The sequence below is a fragment of the Astyanax mexicanus genome, chromosome 7 (assembly GCF_023375975.1).
Source record: "Astyanax mexicanus isolate ESR-SI-001 chromosome 7, AstMex3_surface, whole genome shotgun sequence".
NCBI lineage: Eukaryota > Metazoa > Chordata > Actinopteri > Characiformes > Acestrorhamphidae > Astyanax > Astyanax mexicanus.
The window spans coordinates 32,009,183-32,031,792 of NC_064414.1; the positions used below are offsets into that span (position 1 = coordinate 32,009,183).

General features: G+C 38.5%; 1 protein-coding gene across 1 annotated transcript in view; it reads right to left on the minus strand.

The window, feature by feature from the left end:
• hpse2 (heparanase 2) overlaps positions 1 to 22,610 on the minus strand; it is a 71,490-nt gene that overhangs the window by 7,561 nt on the left and 41,319 nt on the right. The window contains exons 7-11 of the mRNA XM_007240373.4: positions 19,067 to 19,160; positions 17,460 to 17,566; positions 16,967 to 17,081; positions 4,363 to 4,508; positions 1,144 to 1,290 (exon numbers count right to left, since the gene is read on the minus strand). Of these exons, the coding sequence (XP_007240435.3) occupies positions 1,144 to 1,290; positions 4,363 to 4,508; positions 16,967 to 17,081; positions 17,460 to 17,566; positions 19,067 to 19,160 (609 nt within the window). The remainder of the gene's footprint in view (positions 1 to 1,143; positions 1,291 to 4,362; positions 4,509 to 16,966; positions 17,082 to 17,459; positions 17,567 to 19,066; positions 19,161 to 22,610) is intronic.

Here is a 22,610-nt window from a genome sequence, read left to right on the forward strand (position 1 = left end):
ATCTGGACAGGATTAGTTTCTCAGGGGGACGTGTGTAAAAATTATTTCACACTTCTACTTAGTGATAAAACTCTTGCATCTGGACTGCAATTACAAAAACAGGAGGACTAGTGAGTTTTTTGGCTTTCTCGGTCACAATCATCGTGTTCAGTAGCTCCTCCGTTTCCTCTCGCTGTTGTGTTTACATGAATCTCCATGGAAACGCGCGCCCAAAGTGTAATTACAATGTAATTACACGAGAGGGCAAAACTTAGAGATGTGTGTCTGGGCGGGACTAAAATTACCAGACGACCACAGAGCAAAACAGTAGGTAATTCAGCCTGTAATTTTATCAGAGGACGTCTGATAAAAACACATACATGGAAGTTCCGGCTGGGAATAAAATCACGAAGGACCCCCCTTAAAAGAGAAAATTACCCCAGGACCCCCTAAACAAAAAATAATCCATTCCAGATAGGGCTATTCTCATCTCTTCAGTGACATTGACGTGGTGGTGGTGTGTTAATAGTGTGTGCTGTGCTGGTACAAGTGTATCAGACACAGCAGTGCTGCTGGAGTTTTTAAACACATTAGTGTCACTGCTGAACTGACAACAGTCTACAACAGTGTCCTGTGGGCAGCAGCGTCCTAAGGGCAGAGTTTAGACATCAGCGTTTGACCACTGATGAAGGACAAAATGATGACCAACCCAAACTGTGCAGCAACAGATCACAGAGCTACTGTCTCTGACTTTATATCCATATCTACGAGGTGGAGCAGCCTGGTAGGGGTGTCTAATAGAGAGTGGACAGTAAATGGACACTGTGTTTAAAAACTCCAGCAACACTGCTGTGTCTGATTCACTCATATGTACCAGCACAACATACACTAACACACGCACACCACTATTTCAGCTCTGTGGTGGTCCAGTGGGGTCCTGATCATTGAAGAAGAGGGTGAAAGGAGAACGATAAAGTATGCTGAGAAACAGATACAGGACTCCAGTGTGTAAATACAGAACTACAAAGTGCAACTATATGATTAGTGGAGCTTGGGTGCAGTCAACAAAAATGTGTCCATAAACTTATACTTGATTAGTATATAAGCAAATCATGTTATATGAAAATCAGTGATGATGACACCTTTGTATTTTCTATTACTTACTTTGAGTGAAGGCCATCTGCTCCAAATGGTTGTAACAGGTATTGGTGAACTGTTTTATTTCGTAACGTCCCGGCCAGCTTTATTTTCTTTCGTGATCGATGCAGATTGATGATGTAGATTGTTATAGATCCTCTGACATAATTGTGACTGTGGAAAATGACAAGAAATGAACGGGAAAGCATGCAACATCATTCAATAAGCATTTATTTTCACCTAAAACTAATATAAACATATGGAATCCATAGTGCTGTACAATTCCGTAAGCCAGAGGAAAATATGTATAAAAACACATACTTAGTAAATAAATGTACAAGTAGCATTTTAAAAACAATTATTCGTGTGGCAGTTATTTCAGGCCACTGTAATTAAGTTGTTATAATGGACTTAATTAAAATATTAGAAGACATTCTTAGCCTTATTGAAGTTATTTTAGTAAACAGACAAATAAAAAGAATTGTATATATGAGCTGAAGAAAACCGAGTGTTGTTTTCTATCTTGATTATCTGAAATCTCTATCACACCCACGCAGGGGATGAATGGGCCTGCATGTGGTTTATCGTAGCGCTTATGTTACAGTGCCTAGTCATCATACGTGCCGCTCTTTGGGTTAAAACTGCTGAAGAGCAGGCTTTGGGGATATTAAACAAAGATAAATATCTGGCAGAGCGATAAGGCAAACATGATAAAATCCAATAAGGGCTATAATGTAAAGGCAAGAACAACACAGCTGTAGTGAATACCACATGTTGCAGAGGAGCAAGTGAGCGGGTCAGAGCTTGGCTTTTGTCAGACAGGCCTGTTAGTAATCTCTCTGAGCATTACCATCCTAGCCTCCCATCCTTTACACCTTGGCATACAGCGGATCGAGCTTGTGGAACTAAAGCAAACTTGAAAAAGGCCAAGAAACAAAAAGAAAACAGCCCTAGTGTGATATGAATGCGGTGTCTCAGTTTTAATAGAGTTTGGTAACTTAGGCAGAGATTTTCCATTCGACTGCATTAGATCAGACAAACAGATTGAAGCGTGATAAACATTGTCCAGGACTCTGAAAGAATGTACTTCTCAAGCATTTGCTTTGGGAATATAAACATTTAATATTTTGTTTGATGTTAGCGATTGGTTCGGGCACAGTGTGGACAGGACAATCCAGGCCTTGTTACGAAAAATAGGGTAGGCCGAGCTGGCTCAGATAAAATAAACATGTCTTATTTGGCCAGGCATTTCAGCCACTAATAGTATACCATTCTTACAATATGAAGAAGAAATAAATGTGTGTTTATACAGATAAATACCCACTTATTAGGACTCCCATTATCACTTGTAATGCCCCAACAGTATGAGGGTGAAGGCTTGCACATGCCTCCTCTGATACAATGGGCCCTATCTTACATCCTGCAAAAGGTACGTTGCGATGCTAACTGCTATCTTACACCCCGGCAACAGTCTATTTGTTTACATCTTGTGCCTGCATTGGTAAATTTCTGGTAAATTTTTGGTGTATTGTTATCTTGGCAACAGAAAATTCAGGTCTGCCACTGACTTATTTGAACCTAGACTACAGTCAACTGTCAGTCATTCATTGCTACTGTGGAAATGCAGGCGAGCCACTTTTACATCAACAATAAACAGAACAGAAAATAAAATATAATTGCTATATTTTTTTGTGTTGTTGTGATACCAAAGACACATTGACATGCCATAAATCAAGCTGTGCAGTGTGCAGTAGATGACTTACCTAAAGATAGCTAAAATAGGACCCATTAATTCAGGCACCACCACTTTTTGAGCTACTGCCGATGCAACATCACTGGGTAGCCAGTCACTCAATGTGTCACATGCCATTCCCTTTAAGTATTAGGTGCATTCTGACTTTGGTGTGTTGATATCTTAACAGCACGGCACTTTTGCGCCTCTCCTGTGAAGGTGTGCCAGCAGCTCATTTAAGGGAACAGCAATGTTATTTTTTTCTTTATTCTCTTTATTGTTGAGGTAAAAGCGTCCGTGTGTGTTTAACGCATGGTGCACCTGCATAGCTGTTATGTGACAATTGACTGTTGTCAGTCAGTGCTGCACCTGTGTTTTTTACAACATATCTCATTTCCAGACCACCACACGCATCAGTTTAGATTTATTCCTAAACTCTGAAGGTATTTTAATGGCACGGGCACAAGGTGTGAAAATAGACTGTTGATGGGGTGTAAGATAGGAATGAGCACTGGGTGAAATGCCTGTCCATGAGTAGGGTGTAAAATAGAAGAGCCCTAGAAGAGCACCACATTACCACCCAAAGAGAAAAAGACCAATTGTGCTTTCTCGTATTCTTGAAATCTGCCCACCTCTGTTTCATTAAAAGTTAAGCTATGTGTCACCATCTTGCTCAACTAGACTGTGAACAATTTTTGTAGTATGCACAAATAGTGTACATTATTGTGAATAGCAGTTACATTACTTTAATTAAAATCTGCAATAATAATCAGAAGCTGATATATTAAAGTCTAACTAATAATGTCATTCCTCATTTCATATTTTTGCTACATATTATACATGTTAGGCCTTATCCCTGGATGAGGCTACAGGAAGCACCAGCTAGAGGCCAGCAGGAGCTGCAGCTGTAAGACAGCCTGTAACTGAGCTGTGGCGGGAGGAGAACTGTGGTGCGTAAGCCTACACTGCTGCTGACAAGCCAGCAAGCCCTGTGCACATCATCCTGGAAGTAAAAGATAACCATCAAAGGGGACGATGGTATTTTTTATCTGGTCCGGGGACAGACCCTCCTATTGTCCGCTTAGCTTGCCCTCCCTAGCAAAAAAAAATCCCTCTTACCAACCTGAGCTGGGATAAAGGCTTCTACTGCCTTTCAGCAACCGTGTGACAGTAGAAAGGGCCCCTGCATACTTGATAATTGATACTTGTTAAATTTTATGGCTAGTCACCCTGAAAGAGTGGGTGTCTAGAGTCCGTAATTTATGTGCTTGAGCATAAGCAGATATGAAGAACCACTCTGGGCAGTGTTCTCAAATAACTGAGAATCTGGCATGTGGTGGCAGGGCCTGCCAAACAGACACAAAGTGCTCATGTACTTAAACATTTATGAAGGGAAGTGCAACGTACGGACTGTCACACCGGTTAGGGTCTGCTCTTGCTCTGTATAACTGCCAGCAATATACATTTCAGCTTTGCCTTTCAGTGAATTTTATGAACACTTGTAAGAAACCTACTTGTGGAAGCTGGTGCAGTGTGCGTAGATGCGCAGCTTGTCTCTGATCACTTTCCCTGGGCGTGGTTTTCTCTGGAGTCCAGCAACATGCACTGCCAGCACCCTGGGGCCCACCAGGCGCTTAAAGAGCAGAGACAGCCAGTAATCCTGCAACATCAATAAACACATTTTGCACTTTACAAAAACGGCTCAACCGGCTCACTTTTACTGGGGCCAGGGCATGTCAGCACACACGTTAGGGTGATGTATGGATATAAGCTGCCTTGTTGGGGTATTAGTGAAGAAGGGTGGTCATGTCCAGAGGAAAAAAAAAATCCACATACAAGATTTACACAGAAACAGGATTCCTAAAAAAAAATCCTGTAAAAAAAAAAAAGATAAACAAAAGATGTCTTTGCCTGTAGGAGGCCAGTGATTTATATCACTAGATGTCATCTTTCAAAAGTTTTTTCATTTGAGTGCTCGTGCTAAGAGTGAATCGCTTGTCTGAAATTAAATGTGAAAAGTGTGAAAAACAAATAGAGATGCACAGCTGTAATGTGCGTTTCGCGTATCAGTTGCCTTTGCTCTTCAGACTGCAGGAGATTTGTGCTCTTTTATCATGTGGTTAAACAAGCCCACCCATGCCTCAGCCTTTTATTAAAAGAGACATTTTCTTGGAGCACCATTTGGAGAAATATTACTACAGATATTATTTGGAGGCCTTTCTTTTTATAACCGAGAAGCAACAAAGAAGCGAACCATTTGTTCTTTGACCAGAGCAAAGCGCTCATCGCGATTCAAGGCAACATGATGCTTGCTGTTTTGAAAATGCTGTTTTTATTGTTTTTGAAAATGTATATCTTTGTATTCATGCTAGGGAACATTCTTCTTTCTCTTAACCCTTTAACGTCTGCTTAACTGTTTGGTGGAGCACATTTAAATCACTAAATCTACCGTATTTTTCACTGTAAAATTTTTCACATTTTTTTAAAGAAAATCCTTTTCCCAAAAAATGGTTCCAAAAATCAATAGTGCGTTTTATAATCAGATGCACCTTATATATGAATTCTACCAGTCAGGTTGTAAGAAGCAGTGAAGCCACTATGCTGAGGTACAGCATTATACAGGAGTTTTAGTTAAGTTCTCCAGCACTAAGCAGCATTAGCATTAGCTGCTTACTGCAACGCTAGCTCTTTTGCCGATCAGGAATGATTATATCAAATTGTAGTCTGCATGTTTACCTTGTTAAAAGAAGATTAGCGCTGCTGCTAACCACAGATAGCACTGCTGCTAACCATGCTGTTGAAAATACTGGAAAGCTAAGCTTACTGTAAATAAACCGAAGTGCTTTATTCACCCAAATAAACAGATTTCAAAAGATAAATCTGTGTAGATTAACCACATGGCAACCTTCGTTCCTTATAATTGTCGCATAAAATGCCCTATGTATTAAAACAGATGTTTATTGATAGTGCATCTTATGATACAGTGCACCTTATAGTCTGTAAAATATGGTAATTTGAACTCAAACTGATTGTGCCATCTCTAACAATTGGCCAAAGTATGTAAGGCTAGTAAAAATATACTTAAAGACGTTGTGTCTTTCAGTAGTATGTCTTTTCAGTTTTCTAGTAATTCAACCCACACATGTTGATTGTTTTTGGTGGAATATTTAAAGGCAAACATATTGTTTTCAGCATATATAATATGGTTGTTTTAGAGGTTTTGTGTTACACATTATGTAATTTTGCAAATCAGACACACATTATTTGTTTATTATTTTTGTGGAGAGGTGTACATTTTAAATTGTGTGGGTTCCTTTTTAAAAATAAAAGATTATTATTGCCCTAAATAAAAAAATATCCCATTGCTATTTTTCTTGGTGAGGACATTAAAGGGTTAACTGTGAGCATCTCTGTCTATGTACTGGTAATGTGAGGACTTTGGCAAAGTTTTATACAGACTTTACAGGATGATGACGTAAAGGATGACGGTTCTTACCCAACCATCTCACTGATGATTTGCATGGCTAAAGTAATTCCTCAGTAATTACATGACCAATCGAATTTTCCAACAATCCACCTCACAGGGCAACCCTTACTTTTTTCTCTTTTGTCATCAGCTAGAAACAAACAAGATGCTGCACTACAGAATGAAATAGTCCAAATATGCTTCCTCAGACTATGACAAATCAAAACTATAGTCATAGCAGAGTTCACCACATGAAGTACAGAGTAATAATTAGAAATGTTAACAAATTCTGATTGTGTAAACAGAACCAACACTCTGTCTGTCAGTCATTCTCATGACTACAGTAGATTTAGCTTAAATCTTCTCATCAGTTCCTGAATTCAACACCTAATTGAAAGGATTTGGAACAGCATGTGTGCATCAGGAAGTTCCCATGCAATCCTGCATATGGCAACATTTAAAGGCTTCTTTTTCAGGGAAGCTTTAGCTTAATTTGCTCCGGCAGCAAATACTATACAGGATCTGCTATAGTTACTGGGGAAAAGGTCTCGGCAGAAGGACAGGGTCTTTGTACTCTCATGTGTTAAGGCATATTAAATAGTATATTAAATAGTATATCACTGTAAAAACAATAAGCAAGGTCACATTTTTCTCAAAAAGCCTCTTATTGTGAAATAGATGCAGCGTTGTCATATTCAGAATCTTTATTATTACAAATATTTTTGTTCCAGTTTTTTTCTAAAAAGTTAAGTAGATGAAGTTGATAAGGTAAATAGAGATAGTAGTTGAAGCAGCAACATTTTTAGCGTTGTTATTATTGGAATAAAGGGGGGTACCAGATGGCTGTGTTTGTCTGCCAGTGGGCATAAGGAGAATGGCAGGTGTACTGGGCAGCGATTCTGAAAACCAAGATCCTAATAAAACTCAAGAATGCCTACACACCAGGCCAGCCTCAGTGGTTGCTTAGTATTGATGCACAAGATGTTCAAATCTCAAGGGTGAAAACTATGCTCATGTGTTCTGAAGGCCTTAATATTTACTCTGAGAGCTTCTACAGTTGTGGTCAAAAGTTTACATACACTTGTAAAAAAACATAATGTTATGGCTGTCTTGAGTTTTCAATAAGTTCTACAACTCTTATTTTTCTGTGATAGAGTGATCGGAACACATACATGTTTGTCACAAAAAACAGTCATAAAATTTGGTTCTTTCATAAATTTATTATGGGTCTGCTGAAAATGTCACCAAATCTGCTGGGTCAAAAATATACATACAGCAACAAAATTTGTCAATTTTGGTGATGTAGCGAGTTGTGTCAATCAAATTAGCTTCATGGCATGGCCTCTTCACTTCTTGTAAGTGATTCTGATTGACTACAGCTGTTGACTTCTCATGAGCCCATTTAAATAGGGCTCATTTGACCCAGTGATTAGACTCAGCTACAAAAGCTACAATGGGAAAGTCAAAGGAACTCAGTGTGGATCTGAAAAAGCGAATTATTGACTTGAACAAGTCAGGGAAGTCACTTGGAGCCATTTCAAAGCAGCTACAGGTCCCAAGAGCAACTGTGCAGACAATTATACGCAAGTATAAAGTGCATGGAACAGTTGTGTCACTGCCACGATCAGGAAGAAAACGCAAGCTATCACATGCTGCCGAGAGGAGATTGGTCAGGATGGTCAAGAGTCAACCAAGAATCACCAAGAAGCAGGTCTGCAAGGATTTGGAAGCTGATGGAACACAGGTGTCAGTCTCCACAGTCAAGCGTGTTTTACATCGCCATGGACTGAGAGGCTGCCGTGCAAGAAAGAAGCCCTTGCTCCAGAAAAGGCACCTTAAGACTCGGCTGAAGTTTGCTGCTGATCACATGGACAAAGATAAAACCTTCTGGAGGAAAGTTCTCTGGTCAGACGAAACAAAAATTGAGCTGTTTGGCCACAACACCCAGCAATATGTTTGGAGGAGAAAAGGTGAGGCCTTTAATCCCAGGAACACCATGCCTACTGTCAAGCATGGTGGTGGTAGTATTATGCTCTGGGGATGTTTTGCTGCCAGTGGAACTGGTTCTTTGCAGAAAGTAAATGGGATAATGAAGAAGGAGGATTACCTCCAAATTCTGCAGGAAAACTTAAAACCATCAGCCCGAAGGTTGGGTCTTGGGCGCAGTTGGGTGTTCCAACAAGACAATGACACAAAACACACATCAAAAGTGGTAAAGGAATGGCTAAACCAGGCTAGAATTAAGGTTTTAGAATGGCCTTCCCAAAGTCCTGACTTAAACCCCATTGAGAACATGTGGACAGTGCTAAAGAAACGGGTTCATGCAAGAAAACCATCACATTTAGCTGAACTGCACCAATTCTGTCAAGAAGAGTGGTCAAACATTCGACCTGAAGCTTGCCAGGAGCTTGTGGATGGCTACCAAAAGCGCCTAGTTGCCGTGAAAATGGCCAAGGGACATGTAACCAAATACTAATGTTGCTGTATGTATATTTTTGACCCAGCAGATTTGGTGACATTTTCAGCAGACCCATAATAAATTTATGAAAGAACCAAATTTTATGACTGTTTTTTGTGACAAACATGTATGTGTTCCGATCACTCTATCACAGAAAAATAAGAGTTGTAGAACTTATTGAAAACTCAAGACAGCCATAACATTATGTTTTTTTACAAGTGTATGTAAACTTTTGACCACAACTGTATCTCCAATAAACAGACACATAAAAAGAATTCTGTACAGCTCTGTTACAAAACTGACACAGTTAGGATTGCACTAAACAAGTGAAAGGTGCAAAAATAATAAATACACCTGTTGAATATGCAGAGATTTACAAATTCTGCCTTTTGGAATTAAGTCCCTGTGAAATAAATCGACTTGTTTTGAGTGTATACGTGCAACTCTTCATTTATGACAGATTTGTATTATTCACGCAATATTAAAGGAAGGTTAGCTTTTGTGTTTTTGCTTCTTAATTCATTATCTTACAGCTCTTGCATCCCCTCTGCCAGCCAAAATGTATCACACAATTAGTTCATTGCAGTTCTCAGCTAGTATTAAGTCACACTTTGCCCTGAAGAAAATGGTAACTAGCTCTTATGACCTACAACAATGTGGCCAGGCAGTCAAACAAGTGACTACACTTTGTTGTGAGTGAGGGTTGGGGGAAATTGCCCTTTATGCAAATAATTGATGCTGGGATCCAAAAGGAAATTTGTACTTTTAGTGTATTACTTTATTACTTTATTTACTGTTTCTCGGATGTTTAATTAAAGTAATATTTGGGGTAACTTCTCTTCAAGCAAAGTAAGTTCAAACTGTTGCTACAAATTGCAACAAAACAGTAAAGGTAATTAGGTAAATAACGCTCCTCAACACTGAACCACTTACATTGTAGTGTAAATGAACAAATCTAGCTCTTCCTCACATTTCTCTCTAACTCCAGCTTTTTGAACTGTGTAACTAGACAAAAGCAGGAATCAATATTTTAACACCATCTGTTCTCCGCTGGAAAATGCTTATAAGCTTAGGGATTCCATGCTTACCATTAGATCTGCTATTACAGAGAGACTGCAAGAGTTTGATTTTCATGGAAAGCATGCTAGGCGAAAATCCTTGCTGTCAACAAAAAGGTCCCATGGTGACATTTTAGGATTGTTAGAGACATCTTGGCACATCTTGTAATCTGGTCTTGGCCTAAACATGTTAGGACGGCCTGACCTGGCCAAGTTGGTGTTGTTTCATACGTTCTCTCTGTAAATTATTCTTTGGAAAGTGGAATGAATGATTTCTAATTGTTCTGAGGTCTTTCTGAAGGCCTCAGAGAGCTCTTTGGATTTCACCATGGTGATATCACTCATTCCAACAATCAAGAGCAAAATTATGGTGTTCACACAGCAGGTAAAAGGGTGGCCAGTACTTTCCGTCATATGTGATACAGATGTGTGGTAGTGTGAATGACAAAAAGCATACGGAATTTGACATTTTAAATTCCGATTTGGGCCACAGTTATATGCAGCAATGTGACTTCAGAATGGAGTTACATTCACTGACGAGATGATAAAACATCTGTGAGGGTGGTTTTCACTAGTTTTCACTTTCACTTTGTAGCAAGTTCTATAAGAATGGACCACAGTTTCACAGAAAAATAAAATGCTGAATAACATACTATAAAGAAATGTATTCAAATACTTTGCACTTTTTTACAGCAAGCTTGAATATTTTTGTAAATAAGCTCAGCTGTCAGTCACTAAAACTCCTTGATAGCTTCTGTAATGCTGGTAAAAATGAAACTGAAACTTCACGTGAAGCATTGCTCTTTTGCGAATGTACATCCTTTTAGCAGGTTGAGCGTTTGAAGATGAATGACAGATATGTGTTACATTTAAAAGGTAGTGTGAACAGCATAAATTAAAGATCAGATTTGGTAAGAAACTTGGATTCAGGCCACTTTCACCTGTAGTGCTAGCTTAGACCAAATGCCTGAGTAACAGAGTTACAGAGCAACAGGCTCCTCCAAAGTTACAGGCTCCTCCAAAAACCTTTGTTCTAATCATCTGTTCTAGTCATTAGCTTTATTTTATTTTATTCATCTGTCAATATTGACAAAAGGAATATCAAATATCCATATGTTCAAATATGTTTAAAAAGAGACAGTTCCCTACATATTAGGGTATATAATAAATCACTGTAAAAACAAAAGACAAGGCCAGTTGTGAGGTATATGTGAAGGCACTTCTTTTGCATCATCTAATGTAGAAAGAAGACAGAAAATGGCATAACAGAGTGAAAAAAAAGGCAATGAAGGGATTGGTTTTCGGGTTGGACAGAGAAGGATGAGGAAGGAGAGGGGTCAGCCCTGCAGGCTTGACTGAAGGATTAAAGAGAGTGGGTCTGGACATAAATTTCTCTGCAGGCCGACAGGTTGGGCCTGTTGCGAATTCTCACAGTGGGAAGTCTGGCAGTTCCCACAGACACCCAGCTATGTTTAAAGCATTGTGATCCCAGCAGGGGATGGCTATTCCAAGGAATGACCAGAGATATTGAACAGAGAGCAGGGAAAAGACTTATACTTTTCAAAACGAGGAGCTTTTGACAAAAGTCGACTATGAAGAGCAAATTTATGGAGGATGAACATTTATAGGCGAGCTCTGCTGCGTTGTCTTGGCCTGGGATATTACCTGTGTTCCTGTGGAAAGGCTGACACACTGTGCATTCCAATGCTCTTTCCAGATCTGGACACAGACTTTTATTAATACATTATTGTTAGGATCTGTTTTAATCTAAAGATACTTCTTTCTTCTTTAGTATTAGCTCTTATCCAATCACTTGTTGTATTGCCTAAGCTCAGTTATAGAGCTACACTGACCACACAGCTTATTTTAGAATAAGCTTCTCATCACGTTTTTTGCGTTATAAAGAGCTATCAATGAATCATTTTTTATCATACCTTGGCAGGGCCTTATGTTGATATATGTCCATATGTGTGGCTTGTGGGTGTAGGTTTAGGCTATACACTTTATCCTGAAAAGACCTTGGCTGTTTTACCACTCTAATAAACATGCATGCAGTTATTTTAAGGTGAATTCTAACTGGTATCAGGATATCTTCAAGAAACAGGGGTGTCGCTGTCTCTTTTTTAGGAGGGCTCATGCATCCTATGTCGTTACTGTCAGTTTGTTTTTTATTAAGCTAATGCTGCAGGCTGATAATCATCCACTGTTTAGTGTTTAAACTGGAGAGAGAGAGGCTAGCAGTGTTGCAGTTGGTCAGTTTGTGTGTATTTATTAAAGCTGAGGTGCTAGACTAGTACTGTCTGTATGTGTATCGCACATGCACATGCAATTGTGGGAGAATATGCAAGAATGTCTTGATAAAAATATGCAAGAATGTCTTATTTGCTGAAAAGATGTTCAAAATTAAAGTACCACACCTGTAACCATGTACAAAATAGTTTGTATGTCTGATTTGAATTTAAATTATCATATTTCTTCTCGTATACCCACTTACCCCTCTTGGGAACTCTTCTCAATGTTTTTTTTTAAAGAGAGTGATGGGGTTGACTTTGTTTTTTTCCTTTTTTAACCATTTTCTCCCAATTTAGCTAGGCCAATTGTCTCAGGACTCCAGATGCTGATGGCAAGCTGCATGACCAGGATTCAAACAGCAATCTCACGATCATAGTCACTTTAGACCGTTGGACCACTTCATGCCACAAGTTATTTGAGTGTTTAGCACCGCTAAACCTCTAATTCTAGAATCGGCCCTGTCAAAAAGCCATTTAAGGGGTCATCAAAAACACTTTCAGTGACCAGTTTTACTAAAACTAACACTGTGGTTTACGAAAACCAGGTAAAAGTGGCTTTGTTTTTTTCTCTCCAGTTCAATTCTATATGAAGCTTCCTATAGCATGAAACTGGTGAAATCTGACTGTGAAACAAATTTAGCCCAAAATTAAAGCGTTAAAAAAATAAGGAAAATGTATATCAATATATAAACAAATAAAGACTTTCTTCTTTATGCTCCTTTCCGTTTACCTCAGATGTTGGACGTTGGAGGTGATAATGATGTTACACTCAAGTTGAGCGTGTTAAAGTTAATTATTCAGATAATAGTTAGCATTGTTAGCATTGCCCTAGGTCAGCAGTATTAGCAATATAAGTTGATAACAACTTACTCTACAGTATTTTGTGCATCCAAATACAGTAGAAACATGTCCACTGTGTGTACGACTGATTTATTGTGATACAAATATACAGAATTGTTAATAAACTGTATAAAACTGAGGCATTTACTACAATTTACAGTATGTGTGGTCCAGCCATCTGATTCTGAACTTAGGTTGGTGAGGCTCTCCAGACATTCTGAGGAGGAAATCTGGCCTGTAAGGTAATTCCAGTTCAAAATTCCAGTTCCTACTTTGAACTACAAAATTCCGACATCCGAGTTCACACGCTAACATGACATAATAAAAGTCATTATTTTACTGGGCCTTTGCTAGAATTTGCAGATCACATTTAATAGTTTAAATGTCAATATTCTATAGGATCATGACCCATAACTCCCATAATACCATAATAAATAAGTAAATAAACATTTGACTCAATAAGTAACCATGCCGGAATGAGGTACACAATATCTTAAACAAAGCTGAGCTGGTCTAGCCTGCAACCATGAAAGGCCTGCATGCTGCTCTAGTGCCTACCTGCAGAGTTGCCCTGGCTCAGGTTGCATGTCTGTTAGTATCTAGCTGCTCCACACACACATGTTTGGGGAGCTCTGAGTGGGGGGCAGGTGACACTGTCCTGGGGTATTTGACAGAGGGTTAAGGTTTCAGTCTACCTCACATCAGCTGCCCAGTATTCAACACCATTAAACACCTTTCATCTTGGCTAATAGCTCCCACGGGAAAGGCAGCAAAGTGGCCAGCCAGCAGACTGAGGAGAACCATCTCAGACACTCGCTGGCTCATATAACTGAAAGAGTTTCACAACAAAGCATACCTCCAGGGTGGATAACCACTGTATACTTATGATGATTTGTCTGTCTGTCGCCTCTTATTGATTTGCCATGTATTTACTAGGTAATGATCTTAGAGTAGAACCAAATTCACATAAGTATATCCTTTTTAATGCAGGCTGGTTCTGCAATGGAAATTGTTAGTTTAACTTTTTTTATTTCCACTAGAGGAGTTACGTTGTGTGCTTTCTGTGTGCTACCATGTCTTAAGTATGTTATGGATTATGCTGTATGCAGCTGTTCTTGTTGGATGCACTGTGTTTTTTCCAGAGTGAGAATACAAGCTCATTTTAGAGCATAGTTCGATTCGTTAATCACAGTACTGATAAAATTACAATGATCTTGTTACTATTCCTTTTCTATCTGTTTAAAAGTTTGTTTTTTATCAATAACAATAAAATACAAATCTTTTAGGATCAAATTCATCCCATAACCTCAACTTCAACCTGACATTTAACCGAAGATGAAAATGAGCCATTTGGTTAAATCGGGCACACTTACATTATGAAATATTGATGTTGATTAATAACATTATTAACAGAGTAGAGTAAAGTAGAGGGGCTGGACAGTGAAACTGAAACACCTGGTTTTAGATCACAATAATTTATTGTCCTGACGGACAGTTCTGGTGGAAACAGGAGAGTTCAGTTGCTCATTGAATTCTGCCGTGATTTGGGCAGCCGTGGTTTTATGTTTTTTGGATACAATCCGCTTTAGCACCCGAACCTCCCTTTCAGACAGCTTCCTCTTACAGCGTCCACAGTTAATCCTGCTGGATGTGGTTCATCCTTCTTGGTGGTATGCTGACATTACCCTGGATACCGTGGCTCTTGATGCATCACAAAGACTTGTTGTCTTGGTCATAGATGCGCCAGCAAGACATGCATCAAAAATTTGTCCTCTTTTGAACTCTGGTATATCACCCATAATGTTGTGTGCATTGCAATATTTTGAGCAAAACTGTGCTCTTACCCTGCTAATTGAACGTTCACACTCGCTTCTTACTGGTGCAATGTGCAATTAATGAAGATTGGCCACCAGGCTGGTCCAATTTAGCCATGAAACCTCCCACACTAAGATGACAGCTGTTTCAGTTTCATAGTTCAACCCCTGTAGATTAAACAGCAGTAATAGTGGCTACTCTGGACACATACAGTGATCATTGCTAAAGCTCAGAATTCAGAAAACCTAATGGTAACTCCACAGCAGATGCAGACATCTAACATCCAAATGAGCTAAAGCTTGGTAATGACCAAGTGCTTAGAACTTGTTTGTGGTGCCAAAATGAACATGCTAGATCAAAGAAAGTCCAAAATAAGCAAATGTGTAACCATTTCTCCGCTTGCTCTTACGGTAATTTTAAATCTAGTGATGCTAGATGTCAAAAAATTTCCTCAAGCTAAACCAAGACAAAACTGACATTATTATCTTTGGAAATCCTGATGCGGCTAGTGTTATAGCTAATGATCTGGGGCCTTTGAGTACCAATGTACATGACCATGTAAGAAACCTTGGTTTCGTTTTTGATACCAACCTAAATTTCGACAAACAAATTAGCACAGTTGTTCGAGGTAGTTTTTATCACCTTAGAAACATAGCTAAGCTCAAAAGCATTCTGTCTTTTAGGGACTTGGAAACAATTATACATGCTTTTATCTCCTCTCGTGTCGACTATTGTAACTCACTGTACCTGGGTATCTGTCAGTCGAGCCTGTCACGTCTGCAGTTGGTCCAAAATGCAGCTGCACGGCTCCTGACTGGTACCAAGAAAAGGGAGAGCATCACCCCTGTACTGGCTTCATTGCACTGGCTTCCAGTAAAATACCGGGTGGATTTCAAAGTTTTATTGTTTGTTTTTAAAGCTCTTCATGGTTTGGCTCCGAGTTACATTTCTGACCTCCTTTTCCTTCGCTCGACCCCTCGTGTTTTACGCTCCTCCAACCAGTTGTGTCTAGATGTTCCTCGGTCTCGGCTGAAATTCAAAGGTGACCGGGCGTTTTCTATAGCCGCTCCAAGACTTTGGAATAATCTTCCACTTTTTATAAAAGAATCGGCCACAGTGGATATTTTTAAGTCTAATTTGAAAACCTATTTGTTCTCTCAGGCATTTGGATCCTGAGCGGAGTTTGATGATGTTAGTTGTTGTTCTGTCTTGGTCTATCTTGGTTTTTAAATTAGGTTGTGTTATTTGATCTTATTGTACAGCACTTTGGTCGGCACTTTGTGTCTTTTAAATGTGCTTTATAAATAAAGCTGACTTGACTTGACTTGACTTGATGCATTTTATGAATCTGGTTGAGAAACCCTTCAGTCTACAGTTGCCATTATATCTTTCAGTGTTCATTGGTGTCCAGCTGGACTAAAATAAAAAAGGAAAATGATCATTAGTGTGTCACAACCTAATAACCCTTATCCAGTATCGTCAAAGCTTTAAATCTTTAAAACAGCTGGCCAAACCGTAATGATGCCTAGCTAATGGATCACCCTGGTTGGCATACGCTCATTGGGCCTCATTCATCAAAATCTCAGAGTAAAAGTACTGATCTAAGTTCATCTCTCATCTACCATCTAAAATAATTAAGTAAACTAAACGGTTTGTGTGCTTTAGAGACTATATATGCTAATGATGTGGTCCTCTAGAGGCCAAAACCTTGGTATGGTGGTGATTGTGACTCGACAGGGCTTTTTCCTTTTTTCTTCTTACACCCTGATTTTAACATTATTACTATTGCTACTATAGTAGTCTCAGTGATTTTGCCGATTGTTGTTTATAATGTCACTGTCCAGTAAAACAAGTATCTCCATTTTTCTTGATTTTTAGTTTACTACATAATTTGAACCTTTTTTTGACACAAACTGTCCCTTACATTGTGCCAAAATTTACCAAAAGAAAAGAAATACTTCAAAAGCACCTAAAATAAACTCTTTTTACATAGACAGTTTTTTCTCTTTTCTATGAAGTTGCTGTTTTGGGGATAATTGTTTTTCATTGGACAGTGACGATATATGCCCATGATGTCATCGTTCATGTTTAATGGAGATTGTTTTCAACAGATAAATAATGATAGTGGAAAAACTAAAAATATACGTATTGCTGTTCAAGTGTGAAGCTGTGCGGAGAATGGTAACTTACAGGTAAAGGGTTGAAGTGCTGGTCCACTAGGTGGCTATATCCATAGTCGAAAAAGGAGTGTCGGAGAACAACGTCAACCCCTTGCATTGCAGAAATCCCAAGTGTGTTGAGCCATCTAATCCAAATAAACATTCAGTTAGTACATAAATATCTAATACATCTACTTTTTTGATATTTACAGTACCAAAAAGTCATAATTTGGACACACCTCCTCTGAATCAATGTGCTTCATTTCTTGTTATGATTATTTACATTGTAAATTTAATATTGAAGACATTAAAGCTATACAGGAACGCATTTATATGAATTATATATATATAAAAAAACAGAATACGTTTTATACTTTAGATTCATCCAAGTACCACATTTAGCTAGGATTGTCTGGAGCAGATAATCATGAACCTACTGACACTAGGCTCAAAAATCCATGTATATATAAAATTACAGACCTATAAAAGATTAAAAAAGCCTTAGCTGTTGGCACAATACTTACAAGAAGCCAGCAGCAAATGTGTCTGACAGATTGTTGATGCCTCCAGCCCATGCAGGCCCAACTCCACCCAACCACACCCTCTTTTCAGGAGCGTGAATCTTAACGATCTGGGGACGAGATAAGAAAACATAATTAACAAAATAAACAAAACCAAGAATATTGGTTGGTTGACTGGTTGATATATTACTTTTTTCTAAAAATAAGCAAAATTGAGGTCAACAAAAAGTCGATTTTTTTGACGATTTTTTGTTTGCTATATAATCCAAAGATAGAAGCTGTCCCATAATGAGTGGACCAATAGAAATGATTCAAAATGACCTGAAATAAACTCTTTTAGCATTAATGTCCATTGAAAGTTAAGAAGGTTTAATTAAATTCCCATGAATTAGTTGTTTTTGGACGTACATGTTTTTTATTGGACAGCGATGAGGTATTGTGTAAAATGTCAATACTGTAGTTGGATATATAATAGATCTAACCAGTCTTATAATGAAAATACAATATTATTTCCCTTAGATGTTCAGATGTTACCCATCAGAAGTATATGGTCAGCATTACAATAAAACTAGTCATAACACTAGTCATTTTTTCTATCAATAGGAGCATATGTCATTCTTTTAATACGTTTTGGATGAAATTCGTTTCTTGTAATTTTCATTGAACCATTGTTTTATATTTTGTATTATGCGGTAGTTCACTGCAGTGATCAGTGAGCAGAGAAATAAAATGATGAGTTGGCTTCCATTAACGTTGTAAAGCATTATAACTGTCAGCAGTGCAGAAAGCCTTGAAAAAAAAAAGCCTTGTTCTCCAAACACCTGAAGCTACATTCCAAAAAGGGAAAACACACTCTGGAGGACACTGAGTTATATTTCTCTCATTTGCCAGAAAGTGGCCAGGAGCCTAAAGTATCACCATTTTAGACACAGCTTTATTTTATGAGAGCGGCCGAGCTAACCAGACAATCTGTCTTTTTAACCCTCGAAACCCTTCTAAACTGTTTAGAGGATTAAAAGACTTGGATTACACAAGTCATTGATCTGAGGCCTTGTGCTGACATCATACTCGAGAATGGGTACTAATTGCTGTCCTGTTAACCTCAGAGGAAAAATAAGATGCTTTCGTTTAGGTCATATTCGCGAAGGGTGCCAGGTTTTTCCCATCTTTGCGGGAGCGCTGTTCCAGATGTGAGTCTGACATGCGTAAAAGGATAGCTGTGTATTTACAGAGAAAGGCTCAGGGGAGAAGGCTTATTCTGGGTTGTGAAACCTGGCATAACACGACCCCAGAGGACCTGGAACAAAGGGCATGAAGTGACACGATGCAATAGTCCAGCCCATCAAACTGACTATGGCTTGTTAGGACAGTGCACCTGAGAGAAAGAGCACGGTTCGATAATTAGGAGGGAAAGATATAATGAGAACACTTGGGACTTTACTGCATCCACACCTAAGACAATAACATCCTGGATCTACAGTGTGAGGAAGAAGAACACTGGAATAAACCTGCAACCTGCAATTTACTCTCCCAGGAGAGGAGCAACAGGTTAACCTGAGTCAGACTCTTATACTGAGCCAGATATTGTTAATTTACTTCATAAAGCTCACCTTTAACACTTTGTTGATCTGGTCTGTCAGGGTGTCCAGCAGCCGTGTCTTCATAAAGTCCTCCACTTTGGTTACTCTCCTATCAATGTAGTAACTGTGCAGACCAGAGTACAGCTCAGTAAGGTAAGTCTTGCAGCATTTAAGAAAAGGGGTACTTATACCTTAAGGACATATCTTAAAGACATATGTTGGTCTTGTTGTGCTAACTGTTTTTGTTTGGATGTTATCAAATCTAAACAGTATTATTGTAATTATAAGACAATTTTACGCAACTGATATAATAATATATTTGCATGATTGTAAAGAGTAATGCATTTTTTTTTGTTTATAAAAGACACTGTTGCAATTCGGTCAAAAGTTTGAATTTCTTGCCTCTTAATGTGTTTGAGAGCATCAGTTGTTTTGTAAAGAGGTAGAGTTGGTGGTATACAGTGAATAGCCCTATTTGAGTAATGTTCTAATCCATATTATGGCAAGTACGACTCAACCAAGTAAAGAAAAAAACATATTTAAAGAAATGAAGGATTAATCTAACACTTTAAAAAGTGCAGTCGCAAAGACCATCAAAAATGTTATGATGAAACAGGCTCTCATCAGGACTGCCACAGGAAGAGTTAGCTGTGTGGTACCAGCCTCAGAAAATGCAAGTTAACAAGACCCCAGATAAGAGCCACCTAAATGCTTCACAGAGTATTTTGGTTTGTTTAACACTTTTAAATTACTATATGATTACTTATGTGTTCCTTCATAGTCTGGATGACTTCAGAATTCAGAATTTATAAGGAAGGAAAAAATAAATAAATAAATAAATAAATAAAACTGAATGAGAAAGTGAGTCCAAATGTTGGACTAGTACTGTAGACAAATATTTAAACATACTAAATAAATTAAACATATAAAATAAAATGACAAAGTTGACATATTGGCTTATTCTAATTAGTGTGCTCTCCATGCTAAAAAAAAAGAAGCAATATCTAAATCAGTAAAAACAAGGATTGAGGTCAAGTCCATATATTGTACAATACGCCGATAACATAATTATCGTAATAGGCTTAAGCCAAGTACAAGCCTAGATAAATATATCACCAACTTTTTGTCAGTGCATAACAGGCTTAATATTTCAGAACAGCACACAAATGTTTTAACAGAACAGATATTCCATAGACAATAACAAAGTTATTTAAGGTTGGAAATTAATTATTCTGGATTTTAAATACATCAATAAATGACCACTCTATATTTATATTCCCCACTGAGGTGTGAAATTCCTTAAATTTTGAAGTAAAGCTGTAACCATTTTCAGGAGGAACTGCTAACAGATTTAACCTGTGAAGGAAATGAAGATGTTAAGGCAGACGGTAGTGACAAGACGCGGAACTGCTTCCAGTCAGATGCAGACACATCGGATGAGGTGAGAAGAGCTGAGGCTGAAGTAGCGATGAGCTGACCATCTGGTGAAGGGGTGAGGAAAGAAAGGGGCCTCCGTGAACTCCACCGGTTTTGAGCAAATCATCTGAAAGTCTTACAGAGCTGAAGGACTCGGGCCGTACAACTGTAGAGGCAACAAATCTTCATTATCCTTGGATTGAACAACCCCTCACCCCCTCCACCTCATTATTTTTAACTTGTGTGTCTCCATTAGTGGTATTTTAGGTTCGCAGTGTGCTGTACATTAGTGGTCTTTCCACAAGCCGTGGTGGCTTTGTTTGGAACATACATCTTTATAAACAGAGCGAGTGTCTGAGGAAGGCGAAAAAAGGGAAAGGGAGAAAGAGAATTAAGACAGACAGAAATGTTGCACATACATCTGTTTTATGGTAAACTGCAAAACAGCACACAGTCTGCATGTAGACACGGGGGAAACACTTGGATGCAGAACAAAAGGGTGAAGGATACTTCATATATTTCATATATTCATATATATTTAAGTATATTTATATATATATGCTATTATTTATGATAGTGGTAAAACCAAGGTGCTGTTTTAGTTAGAATTTGAAGTGTGAGTGCCTGAGTGTGTAGAAATGAGTTGGAGAATGACTCAAGACGGCACAGAAAGCCTCAGGGATAAGGGAAAAAAAAGGAATTAAGATAGGATCTATTGCAAAGGTCAGAAAAGGTGGAGTTCAAGGTGCCCCGACTGTATAATTACAAAGGTGAACGTGTGAGCACATATGGTTTGGATTTGCCCGTGTGGGTGGTGTGTTTTTTAATTCCTTTAACTGACACTGCTTTTTCCTTCCGTTTCCCTTAATTAGGGTTGACCTCTGGATTAATGAGTCCACTCTGGGCAGTTAGTGTGTTTTCAGACATGGGATGTGAGATTAGAAAAAAACGTTCCGAACCCACTGTCTCTCTGTAGACGCAGGTGGGCAGCTTAATTAGGAGAGACTGCAATTCCATATTTGCCCTTATAACTTTTAATGGCTTTAACCATTCTAAACACTTGATACAGCACTAGAGGCCTCTAATTACTAACCTGTTCAATGAAAAACACTGCAGTACATCTAATTAAAAGGCACAGTTGTGGTTGAAGGTTTATAAATTTATCACGAACACGAATGGCATGGAAATACTGGGTTTTTTTTATTTATTTTTGGAATTTATTTATTTATTTATTTATTTATTTATTTTTTTTTGGGGGGGGGGGATTGAAGTAATTTCTTAACTCTTAACAACTGTGAATGCCAATATAATCATTCAAACTTTTGATGAGAGGAAGATTGAACTGTTTGGAGATAAAATCAGCTATGTTAGGGACTCTGTACAAACTGTGAAATATGGTGGTGGTAGCATTCTGATCTAGGGCTGTTCAACTGACAGTTGAACTGACAATGGTCATTTAATGGATGGAACTATGAAAGGAGTTCTACTTCAAACTAGAAGCTAGATGGTTGAAACTATTAGTTGCTCCAGCAGGACAATGACCCCCCAGGCACATATCAAAAGTGCTTGTGGAACGGATAAAGCAAGAGTTAAGTTCTTCCCAACATCCTGACCACAGCCCTGTCAAAAACTACACAACTCACATTCAACTGAAATCAATTCAATTCAAGTATCAATTCTGCCAACAAAAGTGGTGATTTTTTAAAAGGATTCTGAATTGGTCTACTGACAAGTAAGTATGCTATATGTATAGTTCTGTCCCTAATTGTGTGGATTCAACCAACCCATCAATTTCTTGTTTTTTTTTTTTTTCAAAGATATATTGTATATTGTATATTGTGTCACCAGGGGCGGAAAAATGAGGCCAGGTCGCAGTTTATTTTCGTGTTTATGAACTTTATTTTGAACATGGAGGGAGCATGAATTAACCACCAACGAACACTGGTACTCTCTTAAAACAGCGGCTTCACCGGCAGAAACTCTTATCCACCATTCACCCCAACACCAGCAGGGTTAATGACACATGGCCAGCAGTAGCTCCACAACTAAACTAAAAGACACTTACACATGTAACCCTTCGGAACACTGCAAAGAATTCCCATAACTAACCACAACAATATTTTAGTCATTCTACCCTAGAAATAAGACAGAAAAAACA